Genomic DNA, 27,948 nt, shown 5'->3' with positions numbered 1-27,948 from the left:
CGCCGGAATTCTGCGAATTTCGGCGTTTGCGAACCCATTTTGCCTTGATACATATGGCCCCAAAGGAGATATATTTTAGTAAGCAGGATGTCCAATAAGGGAGACTCCAGCAAATTTAACGAAGCATATGTTTATTGGCACAACACCAGTCAAGAGACACACATGAATTACACTGGTAATCTACTGATACCAGCCACAGAGATGGAGGGAAAGTGTTTGTCATTGATGATGACATACAAACATTTAAACCAAAAACAGAATGTGACGCGGTACGCTTGTGTGAATGTGACTGTGAAAGAATCGAAAATCAAACACTGAAGATCGAATGTACCAAATTCAGAAGCAGAAGTCCTTACAGGATTGAATCCAGCAACGGCTGCGCTTTAGCACTTATTATACTGAATGGTCTCTAAACAGTGAAGAACTAAACATGTCCCAGAAAATGTACCATCACCCACTATACAAAGAAGTACAATGCTGCCCCCATACAGTTTGTGTACCTCAGGTAAAATACTTTTTTTTAGTTGCAGGCTCACCAACTAAGTGGTGAGCGCTTTGCAGCCTTAGGTTAGGTATGTGATATAGAAATACCACATACATACATATCACAAAATGAATAATATTGGACTAGCAAGTGTTTCATTAATTAGAATCATATATGATGACCTTGTCAAATTTGGTCACACGCTCTACATTTGTGGAAATTATTCTATAATTTTGTCATCTGATTTACAGATGTTAAAAAGTGAATAATGTACACAAACACTATTTGCGTCGTTTAGACATCTACTACTCCACGTTTGATTTCTTTTCACTTCCTGTTACCACCAGCTGAAATCTGCTGATAAGAGCAAGCATTATTTGTGCTAATTCCTAATCACTGTTAAATATTAGTTGCTCTAATTTGCACTTCCACGGGATGCTATATGAGGCTGTTGCCGTTGTGCTGTTTCCACTGCAGTACCAATGGATAATGAAATGAATAAAGACCATGAAAACCTTAGGTTTGGTTTAGGAGATTAACAGGATTTCTCTTGAGCAATCAATTTGGGGAATGAGCACATCTGGTGGTGCCACATCGGAAAGAAGTTGGAAAAACAGAGAAGGGAATCTCATATCCCGAGTGACCGATGCGTCATCAGAGAGGCTGTGCGCTTTAGGTCAAATACAGAAGTAATCGTACACTGTCAACGTGTGCATTTCACTGTTACTATTAGTTAATATGAAAAGTGAAGTGTGCTTTAAGTGTGTCAAAAATTTACAAACAACTGGGGGAGCTAAATAAAATTTAACCAGGTAGAAAACGAGTTGCATAATATGATGTAAACAGTATTTTCTATGATTAACTATTTAAATTAGAAAGGAGGAATATGTTATCCTCAAATGGCCAATTATAATAATATGTATAGATTTTCTTTTTCTTACCCTCACTCTGATCACCCTTTCTCTATTACTATTTCAGCTCTCTCTCTGGTTTGTTGTATTTGCCGAGTCCTGATGAAGATACTGCCATTTTTAATGGGATCGAAACACTGTCTACTTCAAAAACATAGACCCTGTATGATTGTTTAGAACTTTCCGGAATGGCCCAGGCCATTCTTATGTTTGTTGTTACTCTTGTTGATCACGATTTATCACTTTTGTGTTTCACCTCTAAAGAGTGCACCGAGCACGTTTGTTTTGCACCATTATTCATCGCACTGCTATCTGTCTTGAAATTGTTTTTCATAAACTTCTTTGAATACATTTTATTTACATTTGTATTTTTGCATCTAAGGTATTGTTACTAGGTAACCAGTGTGCTTTTTGTTATAGTTATTACCCCAAGTCTCGTCCCCAGTGATCCTTGGGTCTCCCTTGTTGAAATGTTATTAAATTACGACTTAAAGCATTAACCTATTTAAATTAACTTGCTGAATAAAATATATTCGAAAAACAAATCAATAGGATTTGTTGTTAGAGCGAATAAGTGTACTGAAACACATTTAAAGAAAAATGGTCAGGCCACACCTAACATGGTATAGTTACAGTAAGAGGAAGATTCCAAAAGGAAAGAGCTATGTAAGTAAATTATCCAATACACAGCAAGGTTCCAACCCCTCATTCATGCCCTTCTATCGAACAGATTTTGGATGCATTTCTCTTCAGCCCCAAAGTTCTAGGTATTGGGTTCTGGCACATATTTTTCCCAACAAATCAACCAGTTTTGCCTCAAGGGCTCATCTTACACAGAATAACACATAACATCTTTGCTCAATTTATCTTTGAGTTCCGGAGCGGTGCAGCGGGAGTGGAAACATGCACTCATTCTGCCGCTTATCAAAAAGCCTCAGTTAGATCCGCTGCAATGGACTAACTATAGACCGATTTCCCTCCTCCCTGCTCTGGCGAAGGTAGTTGAGAAGCATGTTCAACTCACTCTTACCACCTTTATTGAGAAGAATAACATTCTGCATGATTCTCAATCTGGTTTCCGTGCGAATTACAGCACGGAGACGGCCCTCGTGGAGGTGACCGACGCCATCAGGGAGACGCTCGACCGGGGGGGGAAGGCTATGTTAGTCCTGTTGGACTTGTCGGCGGCCTTTGACACCGTCCCTCATGCGGGTCTCCTTTTAAGACTCAGGGAGATCGGCCTGCGGGGGACGGTGTTGGACTGGTTTAAGTCTTTCCTATCGGGCCGCCGGCAGGTGATCTGGGCTCCCCCGTTCTCCGCTGAAATGCAAGCGCTAGAGGTTGGGGTTCCTCAAGGGTCCATTCTGAGCCCCACCATATTTAATATCTATATGGCTCCTCTGGCGCTTGTAGCGGAGACTTATGGGGCCCGGGTCATCTCATATGCTGATGACACCCAGCTTTTGTTCACTTGCAGCAAAGGTGAGGCTTTTGATGGCGACAGGATAAAGCGCTGTTTGAGTGCAGTATTCGCGTGGTTTCTGAGGCACAGCCTGAAGTGCAACTCAGATAAGTCTGAGTTGCTTTTCTTCGGCTGTGCTCCTGATCCGGACTGGAAGTCCTGGTGGCCCCAGGACATGTTTCCCCCTGAGCAATCATCTTCCCAAGCAAAAAATCTGGGAGTGCTGCTTGATGATGCGCTCTCGTTTAGTCCCCATGTTATGGGGCTATCTGGGAAATGTTTTGGCATCCTCAAGATGTTGAGGAAGTTTCTTCCTCTGCTGTCCGTACAATATCGGAAGACAGTAGTGCAGGCGTTGGTGGGATCTAGATTAGATTACGCCAATGCACTCTTTGCAGGTCTGCCCAAGTATCTTCTGGCCAGACTGCAAGTTGTGCAAAATTCGGCGGCCAGAGCTATCTTCGGCTTGCCAAGGAGAACAAGCGCACAACTGCTTTTGAATAGGCTGCACTGGCTGCCTATTTCGAAAAGAATTAGATTTAAAATTCTTACGCTGGCCTTCAAAGCCCTTCATTCCATCGGTCCTAATTATATTAGGAAGCGGATTGCTTTCTATGTGCCTCGGAGGGTGTTACGATCTGCCGATCTGGCTAAATTGGAGGTGCCTCCGGCTAAGCGTGTTCGGATGGGAGAACGAGCCTTTCAATTTGTGGCAGCCCGATGTTGGAATGAGCTCCCTCTCCCTCTACGCAAAGCTACGAACCTCCTGGCGTTTAGGAAAGAGTTGAAGACTCTCCTCTTTTCTGTGTAATTCTTTTGACAACTGTGCTGCTCCTCTATGTGTCTGTAGATCTTAGGCCTCTTTGCAAAAGCGCCGGGACGCCCCCTTGGGCAGCCGTGCGCTCAAAAAAATATGGCCTTAACATAACATCTTGAAAAGGTCTGGAATGCCCTACAGCCTACCTTCACCAGTTGCAAAATCACAAGAACACCTTTCACTACCACATGTTCTCGCACTCTGGTGATCAGAGGACAAAATAAATGTAGGCAACTGCAAATGTAACTTTTTTATGCATACTATGTTATTGTTTAGCACAACCATACATTAAATTCTTTCAAAATTTCCAAAAGCTTTTCTCTTTTAGAGGAAACACTCATCTAAACTCTTGAACTGTTCCTGTTTTTAGTTATTAAATTTATTTTAACTCCTTTTGAGAGATGTCAATTGTAACCAGGCCTTTTATTACCATTCCTGAGGAAAAAGTATCACCACACCAGGATCTTTATCATGAGTTCCTCCTTCCTTAGCCGAGCGCTCCTTGCCAGAGACTTTAGTATACCTCGGTGCAAGACAGAAGGTCTTTGATGCTTTTTCACACTACAATACCAGCTACAGATTATGCACCAAACAAATAATCTCAAAACATAACATATAAGATAACGTTAAAATAATATTCATAATTATGATTTAGATTTTCAAAACATGTGCCACTCATTTTGCATTGTGGTGGTGCTACCTGATGCTCTGAGGAGAGCGCCTAGGCAATCCGGATGAAAGACTAGGATTATTGGGAGGTAGGGGGTGAACCACCAAACGCAGATGTGAACGTGTTGGCAGATGATCCGGTCTACATCCTGCATCCCCTCCTCAGTGCTCTTCGCCTGCAAACAATTATTCAGAGTTAGGTCACACTATGCGGCCTTGCTCCGAGTATCCCTCCACGGTCTACTGACATACATTAAGCAATGCATTGCAAATTATCGCCATTTCCCACTTCCCTCACGTGGCAACTCCGGCTACAATTTATTTATTGAAAAGACAGTAACTGTATCGAGACACCCTCTGCCACCCCGCTTCAGGATTCACTCCCTCATTTCCAGTGCAGGCTATTCCACTCACTCCGTGAGGGCACGGAGCAGGCAGCATCCACTTTCAGCAGTATGAAGGAGACATTGCAAAGAGCATTGTGTGACCACCTCCCACCATGCCATTATGAACACTGTTTCCTGTCCTCGACATTAAGGTGATAGCCTAGTGCATTCTGGGTAGTGTTGGTTTGCTTCCAGTGAACTGATTAGACCAACACACCTTCAAACAATGATCTGCAGACATTGTCCCTGATGACTTTGGAGCAACTCTAGATCCCCACTTCCTACAGTCATTTACAGACCTGAGGAAGGTGGGGTTTGCCAGTGGAAGGAGAGACACTGCTGCACTTACCCTTCCACTGCGCTGGGCTGTAAACAACGAGGTGAGGTAATTTAAATACTAAAGAGTTGGAGGAGCAGCACATGCACGTGGATACCTTCCCTTAGATCTGTGGACCTTAAAGTATCAGGTTGAGACAGTACCTGATGTTCCACAGAGACAGATGGAGAAAGGTGCCGCACATTCAATCTCCTAGTAATAAATGGGGCTAATTTGGGGTCTTATTGTAATGTTGGTCTTGGGGAATTGTTGCAGCTGAAAGTCAGGTACAGGTGCTTTCCAACACCTAGGCTTGTGTACCAAATTTTTTATAATTTGCTTTATACACTACTTTATTCCTCATCAATCACCTCATCATACTAAGAGAGCCAGCCTTAAGAAAACAAATGTACTTACCTGTAGCAGTTGCCTTGGAGCTTAAAAGAATTCTAGAATCATCATCCTCTGCATTATTTGCCAACTAGTGTTTGAGTTCAGAATATAATGTAACAAAAATAATTATTTGTCCTAGTTACAGAGGTAGTTTGTAAGACTCATTATGATGCTGAGAGTAATCCCACAATGCCCCACTGCACTAATAACATCTTGAGATTCTCTTTTTCACATAAGGTTCCTAAAGAATCATGCCTGTGAGTAGAAATTCATATTTATTGCAAATACATAGTGCCACAAGCCACTGCTAAGAGCCAAGAAGTAAGAGTATCATTCCCAGATGAATACAAATAACAAGCATTGCAAGTGGACAAAACTCAATCTCAAGTTCTTTCAAACTTTTTGCTGCATGAGTTAGGGAAAATAAACATCTTTGAAGTCCATTCTCTTCCAAACATCATCTCACAAAACGGAACTAATATCAACTTGAGTCTCCTTAGCTAGAGACATCCAATGACTCAAACATTGCCTGCATGTCTTCCAGACCTGGAAGTCCAGCACATACCTGAAGCTCAAACCAACCAAGACAGAACTCCTGTCATTTTCTAAGAACAACACAAAAGAAGCAGTGCAAATCTGGCACAAAGACATGAACCTTCAAAGTTTGAACACCAACTTTCACCAAATGCCAAGTCATTTGGATTCACCCTCTACACTACCCCATCCTCAAGGAATACATTCCAGGAAAAAAACACAAAAATGACCTGCACCAGCTCTTTCCTAAAAAAGGTGAAACAGCTTCTTACAGAATACGACTTCAGAACTGCTGTTGAGGGCTTCATACTCTTGAATTTGGATGGTGGCAAAACTGGTGCCCAAGGGCTTACAGACTCCACACTGGCACCCATGTCGGCCATCCTACATGCCACCCATGTCAGATATATGGCTTTAAGAAATGTGATCACATCCTCCCTCTCAACCCACCCTGTTCCCGATGGAACTCCTTCGGCTCCCCTAGCAGACACTCAGCGTCTTCAAAAGCAGCTGCCTCATTTACAAAGCCATCTCGACAAGCATCCCTGCTTATCATGCAAACATGCCCACCATCTCTGGTGTTTCTGGGCACACAGCCCACAGACAGCCAGGGCGCATTCACACTCCAGACTAAGAAGTGTCAAAAAGAGTTAGCAGGCCTTTTCCATCTGTCAACTAAACCACATTTAAAAAGGTGTCAATTATAAAATCATATTGCCCATATAAAAATTGGTAGTAATACAGTCCAGATTCTGAGCCATTGGGTTTTGCCACCTTACGACACCAATTATCAACAAACATCACTGTAGTGGGGAAAGCACACTATAGGATATAAACGTCAAGTGCAATTCACTTAATATTAAAATAGCAACACCAAACAGCCAGAGAGTAGGGCAATTGGTTTAGCTGACCTCTGATGCATGGACATTTACATAATTTATAAAAAAGAATTGCCAACTTCTCCGCCTAAAAATACAGCCCCATTTTTTATAGTCTTCAATTAATTAGCTTTTCTCATTTAAATTTCCAAAGTTCAGGTGGCTGATGAATCAGTGAGCAATATCACTTGGGAGGACTACAATGGATATGTGCCCACCTCTGGCTTCGTCTCAGTATTCGATGTCGCACATCATGTCAGTAAACTATGCCTCCATTGTCATTATATAGTAGAGCTGCATAACAATTCCAACATGAGCCTAACAGCGGTATTTACTTAATAATATAATATGAGAACCCCGGTGATGATTCAAAGTTGACTGTTCAGTTAACCCTCTCCCTTGGTTGCCTTCTGGGAATTTGATTTGAAAGTTATCATTCTGCCCTCACCAAGAACAGTGCAAAGTTACACCCAAGAGTATCTTGGTGCCAAGACAGGTGTCAAGGCAAAGGAGAAAAGACGGGGATGGATACATGAGCTGAGGGAGCGCATTGAACGGAAGATCCAAGTCTTACAATAGATGCCAACAGATTTGCAGAAGCTCAAAGGTAAAGTTATTCCACAATGTGGAACTCAAGACACTGAAAGATCACCATCCTATAAAAATATGACGAAAAAGGGGGACCTTGAAGAGTAGCTGTTGGGACGGAAAAGTCTTCTGCATAGTAATGGACATGCATCCCTCCCCAGAGTGCCCCACCTTCGCTGATGTCTGGATCCCTAATGCTGATTTTGTTGTCATAGGCAAACATGGATCACGCGTGTATGCCGTGACTTAGGCCTGTCTTACGGACTGCTGTCTTGTTGGCTAAGGAGGGGCTCTAAATCCCTATAATCAAAGTGGTGGAAGGCTACTATCGTCACCAGGAATTTAGTAGCACAAGTGCAGTGGGGGCAGCATACCGCTTAGTGAGCAGGTCCTTGTTAGGTCGATCCTGCATGCAGCTCTTGGCGACACTGATGCATCGGAAAAAAAAAAAAAAGGGGCTTGGCGCCCACCAATTACTTAATATTGGTTGGCTTAATGATCACTCTGATTTCATTTCTTCTGATTGCTCATTGTGTCCGGTCAGCACATCTGGTTACACTTTCGTCTTCGTGTTGTTCCTATGATAGAGAGCATGAACAAACTACTGATTGAAACCTTTAGTTATATGTGTCCTTCTGCTGGTTGCGCTCAGGTTGATGTACTTTTTTTTTTTTCATCCTGCCCCCCTCTCGCTCCATTGCTTGTTGCCCCCATCCCTCCCGCACTGTTACTTATTTCTTTCATTCGCTTTTGCCCTTATAATCTCATGGGGGGTTCCTGATTTAACTTACTTCCAGTCTGTAGCCCATATTTCATCTGAAAATCTCAAAGAACTTAATAAATGAGCTGCTATATCCCTCAACTATGAATCAACTTGGAATAAAAAGAAAAAAGTTCTTGGGTGCCGCAGAGCTGAAAAATGACTAGATTAGGTGAGACGTTGATACTTTCAACTCATTCGGGTCCAGTAAGTAACTTGCAACTTGAACTAGACCAAGTTGAGTGACGGCCAGCAAATGGCGTTAAGTTTATTTACAAAGCTATTTTCCAATGTCCCTCTTGTATGTTCCCTGTTCAAATGTGTGTTCTAGATGCATGAGATGTGCATATGTGTACATTACAGAAGATGCTGTACGGGGAGCGACGTACTGGGAGATACAAAGAAAATAGCCAGGGCAGTGTCAAACAACACGACAAAAAGAATACGTAGAGGTGATTGCTGCAAAATTGTCAAAACATCGTATGTATGGTCGGGTTGTATTGCTGAGGTTGTTTGTTTAGCTACAGTGTTGGGTGATAAAATGTTTTCTTTCATTTGAGCAAACCACAACCCCTCTAGGTTAATGTTCAAGAGGTGTTGAAAGGAGTACCCGTAACGGAGACAAAATAGGGCGGCCCTGACGCGACTAGTCTTTGTTGCGTCTCCTCTTTCTTGCATTACTGTAAACTGCCTTTTCTCCCCTTCAGCACGTTATATTGTTTTGTTACACTATCTGTCAAGGTTTCTTAATATAGTGTTTAATAACTGGTTGGTTAAAATAAGGGTTACCCTATTGCATCTCAGTGGGTTAAGTGCCTGCTGCAGTGATGCGCAAGCACGCACTCCTATTGGTGAACAGATAATGTCACAACTCCATCGCCTTTGTTGGTTGCCAATGACAAAGCAAATCTGACAAAGTGCTGAATGCCACACGTAGCGCAGTAAACAACCAAACACCTGAATATATTACAAAAGGAATAATGCAATGTGTCCCTCCAAGTGGCCTAAGACACACTGAATACATGCTTTATACACACAGATGCACATTCGAGTCTAAGTGAGATTGGCTCAACAGTTGATCCTTCCTAAGTCAGTCAAATGAGTACCCCTTGAGTAACAGTGATCTGAGAGTATCTCTATTTAACCCCCTGGCTGCAGCCGGAATTCCGCGCCTGTGCGGGACATTCCGATCGCGGGCGTGGTAATGACGGCTCTCGGCCGTTATCAGCACATGCCCACCGTAACTCATGACGGCCGGGAGCCGTCATCAGCACGAACGGGTTAAGGATATCCACTATTTCTGTAATTCTAACTGCATGTAACCAGGACCCGATTTTACGACCTGTGTTCATCCAGCCTCCCCCGGGACTGTCTTCATGTGCAATCTGATCCAGCTTCAGCCACGGTAGGTGCCAAAGTTGCCACCAAACTCATCAAATAATAGTTACGACAGTTGCCACCACTGATCTTTTGCAGCCCTTAAACACAAGGCTCAGCAACTACAGATGCACACACCCACATGCACTAATCATAGCTGTCATGAGCAGTGACTGCATTCAAACCAAAGTCTTCAAGACTTCCCAAACTACCCAAATCTCACCCAAAAGCAATATCACCAAAAGACATCATCACCACTAAACTCAGTGTAGAAAACTTACGTTATGTATCACTATCAGGGAGCGCATCCAATATTAGGGCTACATAAAGTGCTTTACAACACAACAGGACCATTGTTCCCTACACTCCATCCAACATATCCAACTGCACTTACCCCAAGTGCCATCATCAAGGATTTCAGTCAATCCCTACTACGTACGACACCCCACCATTTATTTCATATGTTTGGAACAAGCCCGGGACCAACATCACTACCAAGCTCATTCAATTAAATTTACAACAGGAAGCACCATTCATGATCTGAACCACGTCTCACCCCACAACATAACACAGTCAACACCAACATGCTTCCTCATATACTGAAGACAATAGGAATGCCAAAATTCAGTCATTATCGCCCGCTAGAACTTTTGAAAGTTCATGAAATTCTTCATGAAGTCTGCAGAAGTGCCAATTAGTTACTCCTATAAAGTAACAAGACAACTGGATGAAAATCAAACTTCACAATTTTTCATGATCACTGCATGAGGTGGGGTTTTGTTTCATACTAGCTGCCATTAAACATTCCATATAACATTTACAATGCTAAGAACAACAATTCCAATTCAACTCCTAAAAGGCATCTATAACTGTGTCATTTGCTAAAGCTTTGTAACTTTAAGAAAGATTGAGCTTACCTAAAAAGATGTAAAATACGTTCGAGATTTTTTTTTTTAAATGATCGTATTGTACATTCTTCTACTTGTTTATAACATCTTTTTTGCAGCAAATTGATTTATCAAGCCCGATATTTCATGGCAATTTTTCAAACTTGAATTTTACTTAGAAAACCTTCACCAATGGAAAAGCCTTCAGTGTGTTTAAAAACTCTCCAACTTTAACAATTTGCAGCTTAAAATATGCAGAATTTTGTTTACACAAAGGAACATTCTGCACATCTGTACAACTATTCCATCACCACGAAGCCAAACGACCCACTGTTGCAAACATCACCACTATTACCATCTCATCTGTATCTGTGTCATATGTCACCATCAACAAACACATACTTCCTCACCAGAATTGACCAATGTTTGAATGTCACATTTCAGGATACCAACATGAGATACATTTATATGAACGGAATCAAAATAGAATAATTTTTCCATTTATTAGTTATCTTGAAAGTCTACCATTGCTCCGCTCCGGAAGGACCACAGTTGATCTACACCAAGCCAAGGTACAGTCTACAACCCTCTAAAGCCATGCAGCTGAACCTACCCCAAGCATCATCACATGTTACTGTACCTGACGCGGTCACCAAAGGCTTAAGGTACTCTGGATGCACAAGGGACACAAATGGAATGAAGGGTCCAAACCATGTCAGGATTACATGAGGCATTGTTTTTACTCTTTCTGAAACTTCTTTCAACCCCTCTTCATCTGGATTAAACTAGAAATTAACCACAAAAAACAAAACAGACAGCAGTTAATTACTGGCACATCAGCCATATTTGCAGTGACAGCACCTTAATGCTAAATAGAGTGGGACACAGGAGGGAGTATCTTGAAAGAATACCTTTGGTAGGTGGCATGAGGGTCTTATAATGCAGTTTCACCAGTTGCACACCTTGTTCCACGATTTTACACTTTACTTTCCTTCATTGTAATGTTTCCCCGCTCCTTCTGTTACCAACGGATCCAGAACGCCTCAGCCAGACTCATCCTCGACGTCCCACGACACAGCCACATCTCCGGACACCTAAGAGACCTGCACTGGCTCCCGGTCAACAAGAGAATCACCTTCCGTCTCCTCACCCACGCACACAAAGCCCTCCACGATCAAGGCCCGAGCTACCTCAACACCCGCATCAACTTCTACGATCCCAAACGACACCTCCTATCAGCCAGTCACGCCCTCGCCGCCGTCCCCCGCATCCGAAGAACGACAACAGGAGGAAGGTCCTTCTCCTACCTGGCCGCCAAGACCTGGAACTCCCGACCGACCGACCTGCGCCTGACCCAAGACCACCTCGCCTTCAGGAAGAAGCTCAAGACCTGACTGTTCGGGCAGTAGCAGCACCCCCTCCCCCAAGCGCCTTGAGACCCTCCGGGTAAGTAGAGCGCTCTATAAATGTCTATGATTGATTGATTGATTGATTGATTACCAGGTTGATGGCTTAAGTCTTATATAGTTTTATGGAAGGCACATAACAGGGTCCAGAAGGACTTCTAGTGCCAGGTAAAATCAAACTGACTTGGTCCTGGGACCCGCATCACCGTTACCCTTCTTGGGTCCCATGCAACTTGACCTACAAGTGACTGATTGTCACTAGTGGCATTTACCATTGACCACAAGGATAAAGTTTCACAGTATTATTTTGCACTGATTTTATATTGCTTCCTAAGTCTATAACTCCGGTTATATGCATCTGATTTTGTTCATTTGGTGTCTAAATTAAGATAAAAATCAGATTTTTATAAATTGGTGTCAGATTTCTTTAGTGCTGTTTCAATTATCATCCACGTTGGTGCTATAGAATGCATATTCCTCTAGTAAAGTCTGGCTGCTCTTTGCCACTCTACCAGGACTGAGCTAAGGACTTATTATTGTGAATCCAAGGACCATTTTTGAGGTTTGTGAGGGTATTACATGGTGAAGCCTAACCAGCATCACCACATAAAACTCCAACTTCCTACAATGCCACTTAGACATTCTAATTCATAATATATTTAAAAATCCAATTATAAGAGTGGTAATAGACTGCCGACTCTTAAAATGGGTTTAGTATATACTATAAAACATGGGAACAGTCGCAAACCCAATAATTTAGCGAATCACAGGGTTTACGTCCAACAAAAGGTTTTGTGCATATGGTCCTTATATTTTTAAGTTGTCAAAAGGAGCTAAGTGTTGTTCCTCAAATAAGTCCATCACATTAACTGTTTTAGTAATTCTTTCAATTGCTGCAGAAAAAAAGTTTCCAAATTTAGAGATGTTGTTCTGGGAGCAAAGTTGTCAGAAGGTAAAGCCACTGGCTCAGCAGGTGTGAGTATAACATTACACAATGATACCACCCACTCATAAGTGCCTTCCCAAATGTTAAGGGAGCAGTCCCTTAAGTTGGCAAATTCTCCATTAGGGGAATTCAGACAGCCAGCCCTCATCACAATCAGTAACATACATCATTGTATTGAGACCCGGTCTAATCTTGAGCGAAGACACCTGCTCCGTCCAGGCACCCCACATAATCCTAACTTAGAAGGAGGGTAATTTATAGTCGTGAATGTCATCATCTTGGTGGCAGAACTACCTTTAAGATGATATCCAGTTTTATCAAGTAAACAAACCTAGCCCATCTGGTAGAACCTCATGTGAAAATCCACCACAACACACTAGGAAATGGCAGCCTCCTGCAAAATGCCCTCCACCAAGGCTTTAAAAATCCCTTGATGTCCATCACACCACTGTTAATGTATGCCTGGAAGTGAAAACAGAATTTCCAGGGTTTTTGGTAAGGACCCAGCACTCTTATCCGCCATCTAGGGCCTCAGGTAACCCCTTGGGTAGCGAGAGACCCAAGTTATGCACATATCCTTATAGGGACAAGGAAACATTCAAAAAACACAAGAGGGGTGCTACTGGTCTAGAAAGGCTGGAAAGTGTCTGCTTTCTCATGAGAGAGTGTGTGTATAAACTAATAAGTGGAGCAAAGGAAGAGAAGAAAAGAAAAGAAAACCCATCAGCCCACCAATTGGCGGAACTTCATCATCTGGGATTTTTGAATACAGACTGGTATCCACTAGGTTCCTCACTATCAAATATCGCGAGGAAACTCTAGTGTCGGATCCGCCAGTGATGGAAAGCCAGGCAGCAGTTGTATTATGAGCTGTGGGTAATGAACAGTTGCAGGGCTCAAAGAGTATGTGCTAATAAAGAGTGATAGTAGTATTTGTTGAACCACTATCTACACTCTGTTTTTAACTTTGTCATCATGGTGTCCGCCTTAATAAAATTTGTTCTTAGGCACCATGGTAGCCAATTTTAAATATCACTCTTTTATCACTCTTTATTAGCACATACTCTTTGAGCACTGCAACTTTTCATTACCCACAAATGAAAGCGACAATAAACCCAACCAATGGTAAGCAATAGGATGACCCAAAGCACACTTTAAGCTTCGTAATCCAACAAGAGGTCTTTCCCAGCCAGACAGCTTATGCTCTCCGGTACATGAGACCAAAAAAGGAATAGAGAAAAAACAAACTGAATATAAATATATAATAACGGTAGAAGTGATGAACAAGTAAAGTTAAGAAATAAATATAGTTTAGTAATGCATGTAATGGTCGGAATTATTGAAATAACAAGTAACTCAATGACAAACAGTGCAGCAAAGTGTGGATGATACGTTGAATGGTAATGCAGCTGTGGTCGTCCAAATGATCAACCGGTTATAGGGAGTCCAAAGAGGTCAGAGACGAGCAAAGATCAAGAGAAGGATGAAATTGTTCAAACTTGCAATCCCCGTCAGACTGCAAATTTCCTTCCCGAAGGAGACCTAATCCTCCTCCAATGACTGCACCTACAGGGAGAAGAACCCCCTTGCTAAGCGGAGCTAGGATGCAGGCAGCTTTGTGAACTATAAGGAGCATGGAGGAGGAGAGAAAGAGTAGGAAAAGCAGATCTAAGCAGCTCTGAAATAACCTGCAAAAGAAAGAGTGAATAAGGCAGACATATTGGAGTGGTGATGCTTCAACCTCAAAACAGGAGTGGGCTCACTGGGGTTTGCCCTGGCCTTAATGTGCAAAAAATGTTGAAGATTTAATTGTATTCATTAAAAAGGAAAACCATTTTAAAAGTATATTTTTGTGATTTAGGAGTTTCTTGACTGCCATTACGTGTATTCCTCGAGTGGTGGTGGTGTTTGTGGTATTTTATGTGCCCAGGAATGGGCACAGGGGCTCATTATGGAAAAAATACATCTGGCAGTAAATTGGTAAATAACACGCTGCAGAGCGACAATACTGGTAGTTTGGTATTGCTATTGGTAGCAAAATAGTCATGTAATAATTACATTTACCACTAGCAGTATGGCATAACCCTCTACAGCAGGTGGAACACATTTCTAGTGGGTGTAAGAATCATCGGTAAAACAACTGTGCACACATTGTAAGTGACTTGTAGTAGTGGGGTCAGTGACCCAGTTACAAAAGACTCCTTTGACATCAATGGAGTGTATTACAACTAAAGCTCATCTACATTTCCGGTAGCGGCTGTTGGTTTTCAGCCCTATATAAATGCTCATGATATTTCTGATGGTTATGATGATTTGATGGAAAATAGACTACCACCTGCACTAAAATTACTAAGCAGTAATGCATTAAATAGTGGAAGTAACTTCACTTCAGGCACTAAACTGACAGAGAGCATTTCCCACCTTCTGTAGTGGGTGGTATAGTACTAGAGTCAATACTTACACCTGACATCACCACGGACCTCTTTCAGATCCACCTGTCTAAGGAGCCACCATCAACAGCAATTTCACATCTGCCAGGCACCACCAATGTCAAAGAGTCCGCCCTAGATTCCACCATCAAAAATATCTAACCACTTCTGGTGTCGCAGTTATCACCAGTTTCATGCGCATCTGCCAGTCACAACAGTCACCAGTAAACTCTTAACTCCATCTTGGCAATGTTGGGCAGGTTGCCCTCAACATCAACCGCCCAGTGATCACACACGACTGAACCAAGAGTACAAGGGTCTCATGCAGCCTCGTGTATCTACGGCGCCACTCACTGTGCAGCACGGCTACTGTACCTGAAGCAGACACCAAAGGCTTGACGTACTCCGGATGAACTACTGTAAGAATAGGCATGATGGGTCCCATCCACGTAAGGATTGTGTGGGGGAAGGTTTTCAGTAACTCAGCCACTTCTTTCATCGTCTCCTCAGAAGGTATAAACTGGAAATCAACCATAAAATACAAAACGAAAAAGAAGGGTTCTTCTTCCTCCATACATTTACACCAGCTACATTTAAAAAAAATTATGAAGAGGGTGCAATGTGGGTCGGACATGCGCAGTTCATTATAAGGAACACAGTTTGTTTTATGCAAGTAATATAGCTGACTCAGTCTCGACTCATTCAGTCAGAACCCTCATGAAATGGTGAGTAGAATAATGTAAAAATGTAGCATACTGTGTGATGAATATTAAACATAAAGAAGTCCTGAATGTTCCAGTATGCTCCAAGCTCATGATAATACTCAGGATGCACAGACACATTCTTGTGCTTTCCGGGGAAAATAGAAAGAAACATTTCACTGCCATTTCTCATAATTTTTTTTATTTTTGGGAGCTGATGACGTGTCAGAGGCATCATATTTAGATGAGCTGAATGTTTTCAAATAGACCATAGATTCAGCCTAAAACGTAAATTTCACTCAGGATTCTAACTTGCAGTGTGTCTCATTATTTGTTTGAATGATGGAAAGTGGTTGGTGAATGTAGTATATATTTGTTAGCATCATAGGTTTACAACTTGCAGAACCATCCACTGTTGCCAGAAGGCGGTAGCAGGCATTGTTAGTCTGGGACTGGAAAATGAACTGCATTCTTTCTAATGGTCAGTATGTTCCACTGGTGTCATTCAGCATGGACAAGGCAACAGGAATGTCTCTCCCAACATTCCTAATCGTTTGACGTTGAGAGTTACGGCGCTAGCCCCAGGCAATATCCAATCAGGCCAAGGAGCGGAGGTGGGACTTCCGGTTACCTGGCTATGGGAATGCAGGCACCTCCGACGTGGAGCATTAAGAGCCGTCTGTGAGAGACACTATTTAAAATGAAGCATTTAAATTCATCCTTTGGGATTTGCATCTGGTCACATATACGAAGTGTTTAAAGATTGTACTCTAGTTGTCCATATATAAAGCGACTCCATGAGCAACAGAGTTCCCACTTCCTGCCCAAATCCATTCAATGGGCTTGGATTTTAGAACTGTGGGCAGCAGAGTCCCCTTTTGCACTAAAGTGCGGCGTGGGCACCTGCCTCATAATAAACACATAAGCGGGGTGGGCACCCGCCAACAAACACCAAACACGGGGTGGGCACCCGCTAGGAAACACCAAATGCAGGGTGGGCACCCGCTTGTCAAAGGTGCATGGGAGCCGCGTGGGCTCCAGATCAGCAGAAGTGCGCGGAAGCTCCACGTCGGGATTCCCTCTAGATGGGCTCCAGCTCTGTGCTGCAAATCCAGACAAGCATGCTCCTCTCGTCCTGGAAGTAAAAGTAAAGCGCTCACATGGCGCATGCGTTCTTCAGGGTCCAAGGGGCATAGCTGGGCCCAGGGAGGTGCACACACAGGGCCATCCAGGAGGGAGGCAAGCCATGTGGTGGTTCCTCCAGGGCCCACAGCAGCAGCAAGCTCCAGCAAGTACAGGAACACCACAAAATTCATGGGGTCACAGCCCCTATATTTATATTAAATCTTGGCTTTGTCTACCCTGGCACAAGGCTTGGGGATCCAGTCTAAACTGGTTCAGGAGGGAATTGGAGCACTTTATGTCAGGTGGGGGCTCGTCATCAGACACGCCACAGGGGGGCGGAGTCAGCATTGTACAGGCTAGGCACAGACCTATTCAGGGAACAGGGACTTCTCCTCCCACTACTTCAAATGCAGATGTCCCATTCAGCCTAGTGCTGACTCACCCTGCCCCTCATGGAGCCACACACACCTCACCAGCCCCTGTCATTCAAAAGCCAAACATGCAATTCACATCAGGCAGGCAGACACATAGCAGACAGAAATGCCAACTTCTAAAAGTGGCATTTCTAAAATAGTTATAATAAATCTGCGCACACCATTGCGCAGCATTTATTTTTACCATTCCAAATATACTAAACTTGACCACGCTGCTCCTCTCATATCAGGAATTACCACTGAAACAATTATCAGGGAATCCCCAATGCATTCCTATGGGAGGGCAACCTCACTGTAGTGAGAAACCAAAATGGCTGTTTGTCACTACCAGGACATGTCACGCACTTAAGGTACATGTCCTACCTTTTACCTACAATGCACCCTGCCAATAGGGCTAGCTAGGGCCTACCTTAGGGGTGACTGACATGCAGTAAAGGGGGGGGGGTCACAAACATGGCACAAACTTTAGGCGCCATGTCACAGCGGCAGTAACTCGGCGTGCACAGGCCCTGCAATGGCAAAGGCCTGAGATAGATTTGAAAGGCTACTTTGATGGGTGGCGCAATCAGCGCTGCAAGCCCACCAGTAGCATTTACCAGCGCCGGGAATAGGAGATACCACTTTAGAAGGGACTGACAGGAAAATCAAATAGGCCAAACAGGTGTAGACCAATCTTACCGTAAGTAACAAAGAGCGCACACGCACTTTACACTGGACATCAGTGCTAAAGTGTCCGGAGTCCTAAAACCACCAACACCATGTCAGAAAAAAGGCTAGGAAAAAGGCAAAAAGTTTAAGGATGACCCAGCAAAAAGGGCCAAGTCCAACAAGCCCCATCAGTGCTTGACCAGCAGTTCCGAGCACGGATGGTCATTTTAGGCACAGGACTGCTTGAAAGCTGGATACGAACGTTCCCTCATGATCCGTCATCACAATGTTTGGCTGCAGCTTCTTTGAGCAATCGCTGTGAAGCTCTACACAATGACTTATCGATCTGTGGTTCTATACAATCATTATATCTGACTGGGATTCTGAAAATTAAGAGTGTGCGACCCCCCTCAATAAATCCCCAAAAATGGTTGACAGGTGTCAAGGCCCAACACTATAGAACCCTAAGTTTAGAATGAGTAGTACATGGATAGTTATTGTAAATATTTGTAAGCAGGTTCAAATCATGCACAGTTATAAATAATGAGAAAATAATGATTAATGGGGTAAAGGAGATGAGCTCCGGAATAACTGTTGTACCAGTGGATTACAGAGTTGGGCATGTATGCTTCTGTGTTTATATCACCAAACGCCCGCCGATGTTACACTGTACACTGCAACTGATGTATGTTTAATAAAAATATATAATACAAAAATTACAGTTTTAAACAATTAAGATATATGTGAGCCAAAGTTTCTAACATTACTTATTGCCGCTCGACTCCGCCATTCGTTTTTGCATTGATAGATGGAGGGGTTTCATGCCTGTCAAGTCATCAATACGTATCAAACACTTTAGAAGTAGCCACCTCATGTTTGGCAGTTGGATACTAAACCAAAGATTATATTCCAGATCCTACCAACCTCCTAACTTTAGACAGTGCCAATGTGTGCCGGTGCTCGGCACCTACTTGTAAACAACTGCACTTCTTTATCAGAGTCCACATACAACAAAATACAGTGACCTCCAGTACTGGGCTTTCCTCAGTTGGTGGAGCCCAACAGCTGAGTTTTTCTGTCCACCTCAGAGCTCTTCACCTGAACTTCGAGTGCTCCACTTTGCTAAGTGGTGAACTCACAAGTTAAACTAAGAAGCTACTAGGAACAGCTCAAAATCAACCGCTGCTGTGCATATGACAAGGGGAAAAAACAATGATCAATAGGCAGCTCCCAAGAAAATAAAAACTGCCCCATGAATGAACACAGGACCTGCTGTCAGGATATGGTCTGGTGTCGACATCGGTGCATTTGTCCCTCATGATTCATTGTAGAACAATGACCAGATTTGGCCCACTCACAAGCACACAGGTGTCACTGTCATCACAAGAGCCAAGAGTAGATCTGAATTATGGCATTTGAGATGCTGTTTTTTATGAAGACCGGTTCCCCATTTCTTATCGCATCTCACCAGGGCACAGTCACTCACGACCTCAGAAGTCGCCTTCAGAGAAAAGGAAAATGCTACTTCCCCAGTATGCATGTGATCTTGGCATATAGAGCTGTAGAATCATATGCTTTAGCATAGATCACCATCTAGTGTTGGGTTCGGATGTTTGCACTTTGTTGTTCGTCAAAGAAGTCTTTCCCGTCACGAGGTAGGTGACTCCTCCTTTCGATGATAGCACGCATGGGAATTGGCTTTAACCCCAGATTGTTTGCCATAAAGGGTGATGATGGAGTTAGTAAGAGTAGTGAAAGAGATGTCCATGTATAACGTATCCAAGTAAGATTACACTGCAACAGGTATAGGTACCCGGGGAGGTGGGTGGGCGCATATGATTCTACAGCTCTATATGCCAAGAACAGATGCATACTGGGTAAGTAGCATTTTCCGTTCGAGGCATGTGAAGTGTAGATCATATGCTTTAGCATAGACTATACAGCAGTTATCTCCCCAGCGGTGGCTAACCTGTATAAATTGCAGTGGTTTGAAATAGTGTTCTTAAAACTGCCTGGCCCACGCTAGCTTGTTGTTTTGCTAACACATCTACACAATAGTGCTTTGTGAACGTATGTGGTGTAGACCATGTTGCAGCCTTACAGATGTCATCTAAAGGTATGTTCCCTAAGAATGCCATAGAAGCCCCTAGTTTGCGTGTAGAGTGCGCCCTAGGGGGAATTGTTAATGTGCGCTTAGCTTTAATGTAGCATCTTTGGATGCATTTAACTATCCACTGTGCAATACCTGCTTTTGAATGGGATTGCCTTTATGCGGTGGTGAAAAAGCAACAAAGAGTTGTTTAGTTTTTCAAAAGGATTTATTTCACTTTATGTAATATAGAATGGCTCTTTTAACATCCAATGTGTGAAGAGCACGTTCTCCCACGGAGTCTGGTTGAGGAAAAAAACAGGTAACTCAACAGACTGGTTGAGATGAAATGCAGAAACGACTTTAGGTAGAAATTTGGGGTTAGTCCTAAGAACCACTTTATTTTGGTGAATTTGTAAAAATGGTCCTTGTATAGTTGACGCTTGGAGCTCACTTACTCTTCTAAGAGATGTGATGGCTTTAAGGAAGGCTACCTTACAGGTGCGAAATTGTAGTTCGCATTTGTGCAATGGCCCAAAGGGTGGGCCCATGAGTCTAGTAAGGACTATATTAAGATTCCACGCTGGAGAGGGTGGAAGTCTAGGAGGAATGATTCTTTTGAGTCCTTCCACGAAGGCTTTGATTGCAGGAACTCAAAACAAAGACAAGTGTTGTCTGTTTTCTTTGTAGGTACGCAGCTATTACAGCAAGGTGTAAGCATATATATGCATATGCTAAGTTAGAACGCTGTAGGTGTAACAAATTGCAAATGATGTTTTGGATGGAAACATCAAGTGGATTGATTTAATTGTTTGTACAGTAAATGACACATCTTTTCCACTTGCTTCATAGCATGCTCTTGTGGTAGGGCATCTAGCATCTTTAATGACGTTCATGCAGTCTGGCGGAAGGTTAAGGTAGCCAAACTCTTTGACTTCAGGTACCAGATCGCAAGGTTGAGTTGACTTGGATCTGGATGTCTTATCTCTCCATGGTTCTGAGTGAGAAGCTTAGGGGAGAGGTATCGTTTTTGGTGAGTAACTACTGATGGTTGTCGAGCCCATATGGGAGCAACTAGGATCATTGTCAGGGAATGTTGTTTGAGCTTCCAAACCACTAATGGAATTAGCGGGATCGGTGGAAAAGAGGAAGCACATTTTCCTGACCAATTCATCCATAGGGCATTGCCTTTGGACAATGTGTGATGATGCCTGGATGCAAAGCTTGGGCATTTGCCATTGAGGTGTGTGGCAAAGAGATCTATTTCTGGGTAGCCCCAAATTTGGAAGAATGGGAGGAGAACTTGAGGATGTAGTTCCCATTCGTGGATCTGTTGTCTTTGATGACAGCAACATTGCTGTCATATTGTCTGTACGAACTAGGACAGATTTGCCTACTAGATGCAATTGAAAAGATGTCAATGCTAGAAAAATTGCTAGTAGCTCCAGATAGTTTATTTGTAGTTGATTTTGTTGCAGGGACAACATGCCCTGAATGGTATGATTTTGAAGATGAGCTCCCCAACCAGTGAGCGGTGCGTCTGCTGTTAGCACTATCTGTGTAATCGGGTCGATGAATGGCCGCCCCTTGGAAAGGTTTTGTGTATTCCATCACTGCAGAGAGCGATGGGTGCGGCCGTCCATCAACACTAGATTTGTTAACGGACCCCGAGCCTGATTCCACTGTTGTGCTAAGCATTCCTGAAGGGAACCCATTTGAAGTCTTGCATAAGGAACGATTAGAGTGCAAGAAGTCATCATGCCGATTAATTGCATAAAGACTTGGGCTGGCAGTAAGTATTGGGGCTGAAATTGTGATATCAGATTTTGTATGTTGAATACCCTGACTTGGTCGGGGTATGCTAGAGCTTTGTGAGTGTCTATCGTGGCTCCTACCTACGCTTGCATGTTGGACAGCTCAGGGCCGGCTTTAGGCATGTGCAAAGTGTGCACCTGCACAGGGCCGCCAAACCCCAGGGGCCGCCACGAGGAATCGGATACATACATATTCGTGGCGGCCCCTGGCAGGGATTTTGGCGGCCCTGTGAAATCTCCAACTTTCCTCTTCTAAAATGTCAGTATGTATGAAATATCATCACACAAAAAGTAATCTGAAAACGTGACTGTTGTGCGTAACCCCCACTTTCACTACTTCTTAGAATATGACCTCACAAAAATGTTAGGTCATTTCTTGATTTTGGTTGCTTTGTGGTGCTCCATTAAGGTCAAAACTTAAACTCCGTCCTAAAAAGACGACAGTCATTAATTACTCAATGTGAAGAATAAACAAACATATATTCGAAAGGCACATTGCCTGGACTGCAAGGATTCAGGCCGGGGTACTTATCTGTCTGTTCGCCCTGCTTGCATTTACCAAATCTTGAAAGTGGCCTTTGATGCAGGTGGTTTTTGTTATATTTCAATCGGCAAGATATGCAAAATCAGACGAGATATTTTCCCGGGCTGTGCCCGCCAGTCAGACAGCCTGGATATTTAATTGTAATGTCTAGTAAGTGCCCTGCTCATTTTATTCCCGTCACCTGTGCATTGATTTTCCTATGCTCAAATCTCGTGCACCCTTATCAGTGTCATAATTCAAGCAAATGATCGTAAAATTTCCCTTCGCTTAGATATACCAATCTTATTTTTAATGTAAAGCAGGGTGACACCTGAGGGGTGTGCACCGCAGGGGATCCGGGGGCCCATGTTACGTTTTCGACTGTTATACATAAAAGTGATGTCTATCTGTGTTTTTTATAGCTTGGCATGAGGAAGGCAACTTTAACTTTACTTGTGGTTTGAAATTAAAATTGGATGCTTTCTTCAATCAGTACGATTCTCCCTTATTTTGTAAAGAGGCTGAGCATAGTTTTGTATATGTATTTTTTTTCAATTTCAGAATCCATTGTAGGCAGTTATGTGTGTCAAATGGTCACTTGGAACATGGCACTTCTTGATATGTTTAATTTTCACTAACTGAACTTTCATATGTTCATGTCACTGTGACTCTTGCTACAAGTAGCTAGTGCATAATAGATCATGTCCAATGCCTTCCAGTGTTCATAGCGGCCGGCGCAATAGTATAGGGTGGTGTGTCTTTCAAATAAAATACAGCAGCAGCTTAAAATGCGGGAGAGAAATCAATTATCGTATATGTGCAGTGTCTCTTCTAACAAAGTCGTCAAAGTTAAACTATGCCCAGAATGTTATAAAGGTACTAATTTTAAGATTGCTACATACTCCGCCCCGCCCGGACCCCCTCTTCCGGGGCCCCCTACCTACGCTCCCTGCACAGGGCCACCATGAGCCTAGAGCCGGCCCTGGACAGCTGGAGGTGAGACTTGGTGAGGTTTACAGTGAATCCCAAGTCGTGAAGCAGCTGAACTATTTTGTGAGTGTGGTTTAAGCAGCTACCTTGTTTGAGCTTTTATTAGCCAGTCGTCCAGATAAGGGAAGACGTGAATGATGTCTTCTTAAATGAGCAGCGACTACTGCCAGGCACTTGGTGAAGACTCTGGGTGGTGTAGTTACCCCGAATGGGAGAACTATGAACTGATAATGTTGTCCACCCACCAAAAACCTGAGATATTTTCTGTGAGCCGGGTGAATGGGAATATGGAAGTAGGCGTCCTTTAGATCTAGGGTGGATAGAAAGTTGCCTTGCTGAAGGAATGGGAGCACCTGTTGAAGGGTGACCATGTAGAAGTGGTCTGACTGAATGTAGAGATTTAGCTGTCTGTTGTCTAGTAAAGGCCTGAGAGAGCTGTCCTTTTCTGTAATTAAGAAATACAGAGAGGACACACCAGTCCCCTGATGTTGTAATGGGACTGGTTCCATCGCATGATTTTGTAACAGAGCGAGAACCTCTTGTTTTAAGAGGGTGAGATGTTCCAGTAACATTACACGTTCCTTTAGGGGAATAGTCGGGGAGTGCAGGTAAGTTCCAGCAGTAACCATACTGGATAATTTGTATTACCCACTTGTCTGAGGTGATAGACTTTTAGACAGGTAGGAACAGTGAGAGATGTCCCCCGACAGGAGTGGAATGATTGGGGGTAGCGGAGGGAAGTCACTGCTTGTTGGCATGGGAAGTGCGGGTGGAGTTACCTCTGTCTCTTCCCTTATTATTTCCTCTGTAGCGTCCTCGAAAATAACCTCTTGATGAGGTAGGTTTGTTGTTATCCCTGTAAGAAGAGGAGAGATTCTCTGTGAACACTGTTTTTGAGTCACCCCTGTAAAAGGAGCAGTGAAAGGAACCCCTACTAGAGGGTAATTGTAAGGCCCCCATGGATTTTGCAGTTTTTGTGTCTTTTTTCATTTTTTCCTAGGGAAGTATCGACAGCTGGCCCGAAAAAATGCTTCTTATCAAAAGGTTGATTAAGTATGGAGGACTGTACCTCCTTGTTGTGTGTCGATTTATATACCATCTTTAGATTTCCTGATGTATGCCTTTATATAGGTATAATTCACATTGCCCTTATTTAGGCATAGAAATCCAGCCCTTATTTAGGCATTGCTCATGCTAACCAGAGAAAGGCATGGTCAACTACATCCGATCCTCTTCGTCACAACGAGTTGTTGGAAAACCAGACTCTTATGCCTTTAGGACTTCCGCTTGCCTGGATTTTGATTTCTCCAAGAACTCATTTATTATGTATGAACATCTATTCCTTAGGGGTTCATTCATGACGTTCATATGCCCGACTTGTACGCCAATACAGGCATTCCTAAACACCTTCAAGATATAAATATACCTTCACTTGCTATGGCAAGACACGGTGTGGCTACCTACTTGCATGACACGGCTCACCATAGCAATTCCAGAAGGAAGTCATCTTCCCAACTGACGCACTGACCAGACGCTGTCATCCTCCTTGCCGAGAATCCAGCTCCAGTGTTTCTGACTCCCCTTGCAGGGTGTTAGAGATCGAGTGCCGGGAAAGAGATACCAACCTCTTTCATTCTAAGGTATGGAGCGGATTAGAACCTAGAGAAACTTTTGGCAATTCTTGGCAAAACTAAACTAAACTAAACTTAAGCTAAAACAGCACCCGCTTATTTCCTCATACTAGACTTAGGTTAGGTACAGTGGGGTAGGATTATGTTAGAAGCACCAGTTGAGTATTTTAGCCTGTGTTATTTATGTATGTATTTTTATATATGTCATTGCAACAGACCATGCTATTACAGTATTATTTTATATTACTGTTTATACTGTATGCATTATACTTCACATTCTGTCTTACGATTGTAGCAGTTCATATCTCTCTGCCATGAGAAAGAAGACTGTTCAATAAATCCTTTTTATTTAAACGCCCGTCTCTCTATTTCTGTGCAAATCTGTAGAAACGAAGCATGCACGATTGACTGAGTGAAACTGTAATCTATTGTTTCCACGACTCTGAAGACATTGTTCCGACTCTTGTCATGTTTATGCGGTTGTCAGAAACGAATCCCTTCTTGTTCATTCAAGAAAATTTCTAGTGACCTCTGAGTTAGCTGGCACACACAAGTAATTAAGTTTAATGTACTCGATAGAGACATACTGACTGCAGTCCTATGTCAAATCTATAGTGTATATTATTCCAATGCACAGAGCCTATTAGGGATATAGGAACTACACTACATCCTGCTTGAATCCAGAGATCCTAAGCCAAGCATGTCTGCGCAATATTATGCTAGTGTTGATGGCACAGGATGCTATGTCTGCCGCATCTAGTGCCCATTTGATGGAAGTATTAGTAATGAGCTTCCCTTCCTTTATGAGGTCATTAGGTTTGGTTTTGTATTGATCATGCAAATGTTGCATGAGTTTTTCCAACTCATCGTAGTGAGCCCTATCGTATCGTGCTAAGAGAGCCTGAGCATTGGCAAAACGTCAATGGTTAGCCGCTTGCAAGCCACTCTTTTGTCTGAGGCATCAATGAGTTTAGACTCCTAATCAGGAGGAGGGGCGTTGCCTGTGGTTTGAGAGGTGGCTCTCTTGCGAGTGTTCGATGCCACAAGAGAGTCTAAGGGCAACTGACCTTTAATATATACAGGGTCTGTACGAGTTTTTTATTTATTTGTTATCTACTCTAGGTGTGAGTGTTCTGGATCTAACAGGATCTTTTAACTCCTCATCAGTGTGTTTTAACATTCCTATGAGCATTGGTAGAGTATTAGTAGATCTTTGTGAGTGCGTTAGTGTCTTAACAAAGCCAATGTTGTCATCAGGTGGGGAGGGTCTGGAGGGATATAGGTCGGGTTCATTGTCATGATCTGGTTCCCTATCATAATTCTCCCAGGGATCAGTGTATTGTGGTATGTTCTGATCTTGTACTTGCGTGTGATAGGAATCTCCATTCACTAAGGCTTGCACACGCTTTACTTGGAAACACGATGTTTCTTCACAAGGAAATTTTCCAATGTAATGAATACATTCACAGTTATTTCTGCAGATTAATCAATTTTTGCTTTACTTCATGATAATCCTTTCATGAGTAAATCAAATCTGTTGTTGTTTAATCATTTCAATCATCATATTTCATGCATTTTATACAACACCCAATGCATTTCGGGTCACCAAAAAACGACCCTTCCTCAGGGGTCTGGAAAGGAAAAACACAGGACCAGATCAGTCACTTCAAAATGCGGAAACAGTTTTTACAAATATCAGCAACAAGAAACAAGTATATATACAGTGGTTTACATACATGAATTCATGATATCCGGTTTTACTTGTTGCTATTTCTTTGAAACAGATAGAAATCTTGTGGAGGAATGTAGAGGGTGATTTAAATGTGCCTGATATAAAAGAGTACGTCTGAGTCAGAAAAGTGGTCTAGGGGACGATAAAGTTACAGTGTGTGGGCGTCGTTAGCCGCGGCATAAAAAATTATTACAGGACAGCGTATTAAATGCTGGTGTACAGCGACCGTTTATCGTTAGGGTTATTTAACCGACGACCGAATCACTTAGTTATACACGAGCTTTGCAAGAAAAGTGCGATGAATTTAAAATTACTTCAGTGGAGAAACGGCGTTCATGTGCAGATAAATGATCGGTCAACTTCCGTATTTCCTGGTGTTGTTTGCCGGAAACATTACATTTAGCCAATGTCATGCGTTTTAACTGTGGTGACGCGTGTCACATGATAAGAGTATACTAGCTTCAAAATGAAGCGCGTTCAGCTGAAGACGTAAACTGGCCGGATATTGATGCGGCTAGTAGAAACAAAAAAAAACGGAACAGACTTGAGGAAAAAAGTGAATACTGCACTAGAGCTTGGTGGCTAGAAGAAAGACTTCCACCATAATAGAAATCCCCCAAAAATGCTGATTTCAGATAAAAATCACGAAACCTCTGTTTAAACCTATGTTCTTATCTTGTGGTATATCCTTCTCTTCATCCCCATCATCTTCATCCTGTGTGTCAGGTGATAGTGGAGGAAGTGGTGAATTTGATGGTGTAATGATTAAATTGGGGTTAGGGGAGGAGAGGGAGGTATGTTAGGGGGAGGAGAGGGAGGTATGTAAGGGGGAGAAGGGTTAGTACACATGTCCTTTTTCTTCAGAGGTATTTGTGTCTCCGAGCCTTCAGGTGTAGAGGATTTTGGTTCAGAAGGTTTCAGTTGCGAGGATTTTGGCTCCAAAGCTTTAGTTTGGAAGATTTGGGCTCAGAATATTGAGATTTTGAGGATTTCGGCTCCAAGGACTTCGGTGTCGAGG

At 42.9% G+C, this 27,948-nt stretch overlaps 1 protein-coding gene across 7 annotated transcripts in view; it reads right to left on the bottom strand.

Moving 5' to 3' along the window:
- The window catches only part of CYP4F22 (cytochrome P450 family 4 subfamily F member 22), a 288,015-nt gene that overhangs the window by 89,506 nt on the left and 170,561 nt on the right, over positions 1–27,948 (bottom strand). Inside the window, exon 3 of one of the 7 annotated variants that reach the window (XM_078682636.1) lies at positions 15,619–15,763. The exons of 5 other annotated variants lie outside the window; for them this stretch is intronic. In XM_078682636.1, coding sequence (XP_078538762.1) covers positions 15,619–15,763 — 145 coding nt within the window. Of the gene's footprint in view, positions 1–11,102; positions 11,248–15,618; positions 15,764–27,948 lie in introns of all 7 variants that reach the window. One more of the 7 variants, XM_078682594.1, reaches the window with a different exon arrangement.

Source organism: Lissotriton helveticus, chromosome 1_1 (genome assembly GCF_964261635.1).
Source record: "Lissotriton helveticus chromosome 1_1, aLisHel1.1, whole genome shotgun sequence".
NCBI classification, from domain to species: domain Eukaryota; kingdom Metazoa; phylum Chordata; class Amphibia; order Caudata; family Salamandridae; genus Lissotriton; species Lissotriton helveticus.
Note: the sequence above shows the minus strand (reverse complement) of the source record. Positions and strands in the feature narration are given on the sequence as shown.